This window comes from Sphaeroforma arctica (genome assembly GCF_001186125.1).
Source record: "Sphaeroforma arctica JP610 unplaced genomic scaffold supercont1.562, whole genome shotgun sequence".
Lineage (NCBI taxonomy): Eukaryota > Ichthyosporea > Ichthyophonida > Sphaeroforma > Sphaeroforma arctica.
In genome coordinates this window covers 38320-48623 of record NW_014039996.1, presented here as the reverse complement: position 1 = coordinate 48623, position 10304 = coordinate 38320, and the positions used below count along the sequence as shown (strand labels likewise).

Here is a 10304-nt window from a genome sequence, read left to right as displayed (position 1 = left end):
ATATACATATACATATACATATACATACATACAAACCTACAAACATACATACATACATACATACATACAAGCATACATATATAGATAGGTACTTACATACGTACATGAATATATACTTATCAGTCCAATACATTATTGTGTGCTGATACAGGTTCTAGACATTTAGACTGAATCGTGGCTTGAAAAGTGACCTATCCTATTGACTGTTCGTTTCGACATGAGTGTCTCGTACTTAGCGTTGCAGTATAGGTCTATTGATTATCTAATTGTGCGTTGGTATCTCATAATCCCATTCTTTACATGTATTTACCCTCTCTCCCGCTTATTAGAGCTGATCTGGTTGTCAGTGGTTGAGAAGCGTGCTTCTGGAGTTCTGGTTTGGGTCTCATTTCTATTTTATTGTTTTTTTTTACTCATCGTTTTCTGAACCACGTGTGGTTTCGAAATCCAATGAAACGCAAAGTAGCGATAACCTCTGCAAGTGCAAGGTGCAACGTACACATCATAAGTAAAAAGGTAGCGATAACCTCTGCAAAGTGCATGGTGCAACGTACACATCATAAGTAAATAGGTAGCGATAACCTCTGCAAAGTGCATGGTGCAACGTACACATCATAAGTACAGACACATATATTTATGGGAATTTACAATAGACAACGTAAATATTTATACATACAGAATAAACACTACTCGTATACACGCTCACTACAGATCGACAAGTAGACGTATATACAACACCCACTATGCCTGAGCTCAAGAAACACAAGCACTCTAAGAGATCCGTGGAGAAAGTACGCAACAACAAGAAGAAAGCGGAACTAGCTTTGGTTGCTGCGCAAACACATACCGATGTAGAGCCACACGTGTCGACATACAATGGAATACTCGATGCGGGTGCAGATTCCAGTGACGAGGAAATAGGCGCTGGTATATCGCGAAACACATTGGATTCTATCGTGAAGATATATTGTACACATTGTGACCCAAACTACAGTCTGCCATGGCAGATGAAACGACAGAATTACAGCACAAGTAGTGGATTTGTGATTGCGGGACGACTGATACTCACAAATGCACACAGTGTGGAGAATCACACAGTAGTGAAGATCAAGAAAAGAGGGTCTGATCAGAAGCACCTGGCCAGGGTTCTAAGGTATGCTCAGTGCATATATGCATATATATATATATATATATATATGTATATGTATGTATCTATGTATCTATGTACGTATATGTATATGTATATATATATGTGTGTGTGTGTGTGTTGTGTGTGTGTGTATGCATATATATATATATATATCTATACCTATACCAATATATGTATATCTATATAAATATACACACATATATATATATATATATACTCACCTACTAATACTCTCACTCACTAATACTCTCACTCACCTCACTCACGCATACATACATACGTACATACATCCGCACATGCGTTCAGATATACATACATACATGCGTTCAGACATACATGCATACATACAAGTTGATATATATATATATATATGTACATCTATATATATATATATATTATAATATATATGTATACATATATTTATGTATATATATGTATACCCGTTTATATGAATATGTATTTATATATATGTGTGTGTGTGTGCCTGTGTGTATGCATATATATATATATATGTATGTATGTATGTATATATATGTGTGTGTGTGTATGTATGTATGATTAGATATACATACATACATACATACATACATATATATGTGTGTGTAAGTATGTATGTATGTCTAATCATACATACATACACACACTTATATATATATATATTTATATATATATATACATATATGATTTTGTGTATGTGTGTAGCCGTCCGATTAGTATATATATATATTTATGTATATGTCTTGTGTCTGTATATATATATATGTATATTTATATATACATACATACACATATATATATATAATATGTGTGTATGCGTGTAGCCGTCCGATAAGACAGTTTAATTGCATTGATTACTGCAAGGAATCGAATGTCATCAGCTAGTTGATACATCCATGATGTAGCCATATGTTAAGCAAGACGTCATTATCCACGACAGTCTACTCAATTAAGCAAGAGGTTGAAAAGTAGAGTTGATAGTCACGATGTACGAATTTTAGAATTAGCCGCACTTAATTGTATCTTAGCTTCAATCACGCACCCGACTTTCATACCAGGCAACAGCAGCGTGTTTGATCCAAGACACGTGCATTGGTTTTAGGAGCTGGCATATTGGTAATTTGTCATAATATACATACCGCTGGCTTTCATATGGACATCCATTACCCTATAGTATTGGCAACGAATGCGATTTGGCGCTGCTCACCGTCGACGATGACAGTTTCTGGAGCTTCTCTTCGCCTCTTGAACCCGGGGCGTTGCCATCATTACAAGATCCAGTGACTGTAGTGGGGTTTCCCATCGGTGGTGAGAATATTTCGGTGACCAGTGGTGTTGTGTCCCGTGTCGAGATGCAGCCGTACTGTCATTCCCAGGCTGAGTTACTAGGTGAGTTCCTAACTGTATATGCATATATGAATACAACTGTATTTATTTGTATATTGAAGTGTGCATGCCAATGTATATATATATATATATATGTATATATGTATGTATATATACATATATATTGTCTCGGTTGCTTAATGTATCTTGTGAAAAGGAGCCCTACTGCCGACCCTGCACTGAGTTACGAGGTGTGTGCCTGATGAGTATATCACCTATGCAGTTTTATGGCTTGCATGTTTCAACAATGGTTAGATAGATTAGATAGACATATCGGCCGTTTGCCGTAATTCGCTACCTATCAACCGCTGACATCGTGTATGTACATTACATGAATGATATTCTATACCAGAAAGCCCTTTGATATCTGACGCGAGGTGCTATATCTGTGCCAACACTTCTCAACTGTTTTATTTTTACCCAAGCACTCTATTTATATCAACATTTTTCTTGGTGTTGCTACAGGTGTTCAGATAGACGCAGCCATAAACTCCGGTAACTCCGGTGGGCCCGTCCTCAATGCGGCGTGGCAGTGTGTGGGTGTAGCTTTCCAGAGTCTCAACTCAGCCGAGGCTGAGAACATAGGATACATTATCCCGTGGATAGTGGTGATGCACTTCCTGGATGATTACAAGAAGAACAAGTGCTACACAGGCTTCTGCAGTACCGGCTTTGAGTGGCAGGGAATGGAGAATCCGTCTTTGGTGTGTCGTATATGTATGCTGTAGACCTTCAGGGTGATAGATTGTATTTCCTCAAAGCTATTATGCGTAGCTTTTATCGCCGAATTGTGCGTAAAACCTTAGGGCTTGGCTCGGTCCGCTTAACATGGGATTCGAGTTGAGCTATGAATTTGATTTTGCTACTGTACAGTTTATTGAAATGGTGGCCTGGATTTGTCTGCTTTTGCTTTCGCGGGCCAGGAAAACATTCCTTAACGTTTTCTAGCGTTATAGTATCGTTTTAGACCTTATCACTGACCACACGCACTGTATACCGACTAAACAGCGCCAATTTATGAAAATGGGTCCACAAACCGGTATACTAGTTAAATGGGTTGACCCGTTATCCGAGGCGAATACCAAAGCGGGTTTGAGGAAGGGGGATGTCATCACCATGTTTGATGACCACGGCATTGCTAACGATGGAACGGTGGCGTATAGAGCTGGAGAGAGAATATCCTTCAACTACCTCAAATCACTGAAGTTTGTTGGGGATAACTGTACACTCACCATCTGGCGAGACAACTCACTGCACAAGCTCACATATCCGCTGGGCACGATTCAGACACCCCTCCTTGTGCCAATGAGGGAGCACAGAAGGTGAGTTGCTTCTGCATGGTGTGTATTTATATAGACGTGTGTGCACGGCTTGAGTGTGTCGCATTTTGCCAATTGTCGGAGATAGCTGTGCGCTCATCATTCGGCGTAGCTTGCCTCATACATATTCTCTAATTTTTCATGTATATCACAAGCGCACTTATCCATTGTACTCGATTTAGATACCTCTCCTCTGCACAGGTGGTTAAATTCTCCTTTGTACTGTGTTTTTGAAGATTTATGTATATGTTTGTCGATGTCGTAAGTGCATATCTGTATATGTAGTGTTTGATTTATGTGGAGGACAGGGCTACACTTCTTATCTAGCTTGGTAATGTACAAGACACTCTCGCTTGTCGTTCAGGCGCCATACGAACATCACTTCTCGAGTTTAGTAGTGGGGCTGAAGAAGCGAGTACATTTTGTTAGCACATTCATATGCTTATTGTTACTTGATTTCACCACTTTATGTTTATACTGTGAAATCAAGATGTAGTTTTGGGCACCTAACATACACCTCTACGCATCCAAATAGGGCACATGCGTATACCAGATACTAAAGTATAGTGAACCCACTTTCCTTACCAAAACCCATCGTGGCATCCCACTGATCGTTTGCTTCTACGTATTCACAACAACGCCACAGAATGCCGGAATACATCGTAGCCGCCGGGTTAGTGTTTGTCTGTCTCAGCGAGCCGTATCTTCGTGCAGAGTTTGGTGAAGACTTCCAGGAACACGCACCCGTGAAGCTACTCGACAGAGTGTTGCACGGACGCAAGACCTTCAAGGACGAGCAAGTGGTTGTTCTCTCACAGAGTTTGGATTGCCAGGTCAATGTTGGCTGTCAGTACCTGTTGAACACACAACTGCTGAGGATCAATGGTACCTCCGTTCGGAATTTACCGCACCTCGCTAAGGTGGGTTATAGCTAACTTGTAATCATGTGTGTTCGTATAGGTTGATGCGCTTCCTCTCAGTCGGAGACTTGGCACTTTCATTTCCTCTTATATGTTTTTGTGTGCATGCATGCTCGTTCCCATGGAAGCACCTGTCATCGCATTGCCGCATTGCATCAAGTAGTGTGCTGTATGTCACAATCGATAGTGCGCCTTATTCTTACGCAATAAACATGAGGATTGGACGAATAACTGCAAAGTTGTATATATGCGTTGTGTATATATATATTTATGTACTCGCAATGTTTTGAAAGAGTGACCTCAAAACTTCAGTCCGTCAGTGGTCATGACTCGATACTCGCTATTCCATGGTTGTAAAAGCATAGCCACATCAACCCTATTCTTATTCTGTACACTGTCTATCTACTCTTATTTCGATAGCTGTATGACGAGTGCAAGGACGATTACATCAAGCTGGACTTCGAGTACGACGAGGTGATTGTGCTGAAACGTGACGAAGCGATTGCATGCAATGCACAAGTATTACTACAGCATGGCATTCCTAAGGCGCGGTCACTGGGCGCTATCAAGACCGTCGAGGTATTTCAATACTATGGGGTATATGTTTATATCCGTAGCAAATGTCTGGTACCCAAGTCCGTAATGCCCAGCCCATTCCTGTGCTTTGTACTGTATTTTAGCGTTGATCATGGGAAACTTCCCAAGTTAGCTTTGTTCGTCGTCCCCTCCACGGATTCTCATAATAACTTTAATAACTTCACATCCAGTCATCAACGGCAAAGAGCGAGACGGATGACACAGCAACCGAATCAAAAGCCAGCAAGAAGAGCAGCAAACAAAGCAGCAAGAAAAGTAAAAAGGTCAAGAAAAGCAAAAAGAGGAAGGCCGCAGACTCAGATAGTGAATAAATAATAAAGTCAAAAGTTATTGAGCTATTCGAGTACAAAGTGACCGTGTCGGGTATTGTACATGCATCTCACCTCATCGTAAAAAAAAGTGTTCTAGATCTCTCCGGTGTAGTGGCCTGGTCTTATTACAATCCTACCCGATATCTATATGGTGATGGATTAGTTTTTAAGGCCACAGATTTGACGAAGTTTGCCTAATGCGAGATGCAATAATAAAAGTTGATACGGAGAATCAATTAATGCATAAAGGCATTGGAAGTGTGTAACATGTGATACGATGTACAAAGGTGAACAAAGGCTTAGAGCCATTCTGTCAAATCTGGTATATTCTAGCATATTGGTAGCAGAGACGCTATGAACGTGTTTTTCAAATTATGTTTTTAAATATTTGAAGCAGTTAATATCCTGACGTTTGTTTTCTCTCAAGTTTAGGGGCGAGTACGATTGGCACTAAATCCAGGGAGTCAAGACCAAGTCATATTCCGTATTCACATGTGCAAGCAACTTGATCGACCTAAAACGTGATTCTGGCAAAATACCTACTGTCGGCAGCTACAAATGCATTAAAAAATCGAGGAATCAGGGGTGTTGTTCTCAGGGTAAGACAAGGTTGTGGAAGAGATTGGCATATTTGAATCCGCAAATTTGGTCACATTAGAAAGTATGGAGATTACAGCACAAGATTGGAAATTAGTTACTAAATATATCTCAGTAAAAAGTGTTATATTTCGAGGTAAAAAAAGTTCATCGTGAAAAATCCTCCGTCACTCAGACAACGACATTCAAATTTCCTATTAAGTGTTGATCAAAACTTAGTACACCACATCCACTGCGCATTTCAACCTGAAGAATCACCCTTTTACTCGGACAATAGCATTCAGAGATATTTCAGGTATTTATCAAAGCTGAACTACGTATGTATCCAAGTACACCTCGACATACTCCAAGTGCAAATAATAACAGGTTAAACTATATTCAATCGTTCAGCAGTGCATAGAATTGAGGAGATTTTCTGACGTTGATTAATACCGTTTAAATGCACAATGACATATGATACTAGTTTCTTTTTCACCTTCAACTTTACAACGCAGTAACCACGTGTCATCGAAATTTACCGTGGATGCCTATTTCCCATTTAATCGTAAATATTTGACTTCTCTATTTAGCATTCTTTTCATTGCTGAATTGTTTATTTAAAGATATTTCAGGCGTTTATCGAATCCGAGCTATTTGCGTATGTATTCAAGTACACTTCGACAAACTTTACCCGCAAATATGTCGGGTAAAACTATCTTCAATCATTCAGCAGCGCATAGAATTGGTGCCGATTTCTGTTGTATATAAATTATACACACTGAGATATTCGTTTATTATTCACCTGCAGCTCTAACGCCGCTACGGCGCGGTCCTCAATTGTTCCCTGATGCATGCCATCAAAATCTGCCTTAGATACGCATTTCCGATCTATTCATAATAAAATCCCTCTGACTACTAAATTTAAATAGTATTCGTTTCATTGTCCGAATTTTTTTATTCAGCCTCTAAAAAAATGCACATGTACTGTCTTCTTCAATTAAATTACTTTAGAATTGAAGAGGGTCAAAATCGAATTTTTTTAAACGTAGTCTATGGCTGTCATCCACGGCCTTTATATATAAAGCTCAGTCGCCGTCAGCAACAATCCATTAGCGCATGATGTATCCAACCAAAGCAAAAGATGATTATGCCGTGAGGCTTAACGGAGTCACCGTTCCGCGAGATATAGTTATGAAAATTCTTTCACACTTGTCGACATATACACTCCTGCAATGCAAGCTTGTATGCAAGGAATTCGATGCCATCGCAAGCGATCAATCCATGTACAAGAAATTGCCGTTATCAGTGTTCCAGCCAAGAGGGTATCTGTATAGAAAATCTTGCAGAGATGCCATCACATTTGCACGGTCGTTCCCATGTCTGGAAAAATGGACTGTGTGCAGATCCAATTTTGTAAGCAAGCCTGAGCGTCTTGCACGAGTACTCCCAAATTTGAAGAGTATCAAATGCAAATTCGTTAGTCATCAGGGGTCCGGTAGTCTCAGCATCACCCTCTTTGAACTTTGGCCCAGTCTGCAGAAATTGCAATTGTATACTTGGGATCTTCCGCCTGACGTATATCGAAATCTGGCTGAGATCGTTCTGACGTCACATAGTCTTCGCGAGAATACCATACCCAGTATCACTTCATCGAGTTTGGTACGAATCGTTGGTGGTACTACTCCAAGCGTGCAAGCATTGTTGCGGGGATGCCCCAAGCTACGAATATTATGCCTATGGAGTCACAGCTTAAATGAAGACCTAACAAGCGATGTTTTGCAAAAACTACGTGTATACGATGTCACGCATCCCAGTGCTTTGAAGTATGCTAGAATACACGAGCTACAGGTGACGAAATGGAGCGAGCACACATGCAGTCCAACCGTCCGAAGTCTTATACTTGAAAATGGCACAGTAGAGCCAGGGGTTTTAGCAACCTGTTTTCCCAAAGTTTTTTCACTCACAGTCAAATTTCTCACGGACAGATTCTGTTCGTCTACCTTAGAGACCTTAACACTCAACGGCAGTCGAATGTGCAGACTTCCGCGTCAGTGCAGTCTGAATACGTTGGCTGGGCTGATATGGGGGGTACACAACGGACACTTCGGGCGACCGATTGCGCTTAGTATGCTTGTCGATGCCATTTCATCCACAGAGATGTTCAGTTGCTGTCCCACACTACGATATATGTGTCTACGTGACCTGCCGCTCGCCGGCACTTTTCTCCAACAAACCTCTTCTTGGTGGAGAAAGTATGGTATAATCAACAAAAGGCAGGAAGGCTTCAAGGTTCTGGTAGATCGTAGACTTAGTGGGTTCATGCCTCAGGAATTCAATCAATTAGAATTGGAAGGCAAAGTAGGATACTTTACTGGCAAATCGTGATATAGATATCCCGAGAATCTCCAATATCCTGTTGTATAGATGAACTATCTCTATTGAATTAACTATGATAGGATTCGAAATTAAACTACCTTGCTGGCTTGCATCCAGAATTCTTGTACATATCACCTCCAAGGCTCCACAGTCCACACTCCCCCGGCTTTTGCTTATCGTCTTGATCAGCAAATTGGCAATCTTGGCGCCAAACTTGGCACCTAATCAAAATCGTCTGTTTTGGCGGACATATTTACAAATATGCCAAATTGTATTCTGCTGACGTAATAATGTGTTTTGTAAAATTATGTGCTGACTGACAGTGATCAGGTCATCAGGCAGTATGAGACTCGTGACTCGTGAGTTTGAGTGCCCACTGCCTGAGCGTATGTCGATTGTCGCATCGATTCATCAGTGTACACTATAGCCGCCTTCAAGTGGTTTCGCTCTCAAGTGTGCACCATTCGAATACAAGTCTCTTGTTGCTTGACTTACCACACTGGTAAGTACTATGTACGCAGGTCAGACTAGTGATTTATTTAGTCTTAATACTTCTCCTACTGTCTCGTTGTATGGGAACTTATATGCATTCATATCTCGAGGCGTGAACCCTTTAAAGGATTTCTAGGTCTGGCATGATGGCTTCCACGTCACCCCCACAGGCTGAACCCCTACCCAGCTTATTAGTGGCACCACTGCTCTCTCTGTGCATATCAGCAATCGAAGAACCCACTCCACATATCTTCAATGCTATCACAAACGAGTTGCACACACTCACTCAGAAGCCTGTACAAGCACATGTACTGAAGCACACGAGTGTTAAAGAGAGTGTACAGCTGGCGTGTGTGAGTTACTTAGAGAGACACGAGAATACAGCAACGGAACGTGAGTTGCTGGCTGTTCTAGGGTGTTTGCTTGCGTTACTGAGTGGTTTGAATGGGACTAATAAACAAGAGCTGGGGTATCAACCGGAACATGACCTTCAACAGTCTAGATGTGAACATTCTAGTAGTGAGTTTTGTTCTTCCGCTACAGCCACAGCGAGACATGAGTCATATGCGCGGGTACTCACAGTTCTGGCGAGGATAGCAGCACCTACACATATGGTGCGATATACTAACACAAGCAGCCAAGCTCCACACAGGTCTCATGAAAAGGCCGATGAGGTTGTGCAGATGGCCGTAGAGTGTTTAGAAGGCTACTTTGGACTTATGCGAATGGAAAATCAGACTGAGATGGATAATCACACGAAAGACGTACAATCACGAGGAAGTAGTGTGGTAGTGTTATTTGAACAGAACAATACCCAAAATAGACCACATGATCTTAGTGGAGACATGAAAGGAATTCCGAGGCCAGGATCCCGCCCCCAAACGAACAATAGTATCCAGCAAAACAACGAGCACAATATTCTGATATCGTATATCATCGCCGTGTTACTGGCATATGTTGAGGTGGGACAACGTAACCGTCGCCTCAAAGAGTGTACTCTGCGTGCACTGAAGGAAGTCACATGCATGCTACTGAAGGGTTATGGCGATGGGGTCGAGGTGGTGTCGAGGATAATGCCGGGACTGGTGACTGTGCTCGCCAGGGTGATCGCAGCAAGTGATAGCAAGCAGGGACGGCTGGTATGTTATAAACATAAAATGTCTATAGCGCGGAGGTTGTT

The 10304-nt window shown here is 41.3% G+C and overlaps 2 protein-coding genes across 2 annotated transcripts; both read left to right on the top strand.

The window, feature by feature from the left end:
• Window positions 1-524: 524 nt before the first annotated feature.
• Window positions 525-5705, top strand: SARC_07250 (hypothetical protein). The gene is made up of 7 exons (XM_014298820.1): window positions 525-1153; window positions 2322-2536; window positions 2999-3237; window positions 3542-3855; window positions 4499-4772; window positions 5193-5351; window positions 5540-5705. Exons 1-7 carry the CDS (start codon window positions 744-746, stop codon window positions 5678-5680), a joined length of 1752 nt encoding a protein of 583 aa, XP_014154295.1. The 5' UTR covers window positions 525-743; the 3' UTR covers window positions 5681-5705.
• A 3531-nt stretch (window positions 5706-9236) lies between these two features.
• SARC_07249 (hypothetical protein) lies at window positions 9237-10244 on the top strand (the record flags this gene model as incomplete). The annotated part of the gene is made up of 2 exons (XM_014298819.1): window positions 9237-10096; window positions 10162-10244. The coding sequence occupies exons 1-2, from the start codon at window positions 9268-9270 to the stop codon at window positions 10242-10244; spliced, it is 912 nt and encodes a 303-aa protein (XP_014154294.1). The 5' UTR covers window positions 9237-9267.
• Window positions 10245-10304: the final 60 nt, after the last annotated feature.

Excerpts from the sequence above, each read along its gene's own strand:
- SARC_07250 (XM_014298820.1), top strand. The coding sequence starts at position 744 with ATGCCTGAGCTCAAGAAACACAAGCACTCTAAGAGATCCGTGGAGAAA. Across the intron at positions 3,238-3,541 it reads GAATGGAGAATCCGTCTTTG|CGCCAATTTATGAAAATGGG; the intron begins GTGTGTCGTATA and ends CCGACTAAACAG. Across the intron at positions 4,773-5,192 it reads ATTTACCGCACCTCGCTAAG|CTGTATGACGAGTGCAAGGA; the intron begins GTGGGTTATAGC and ends TTATTTCGATAG.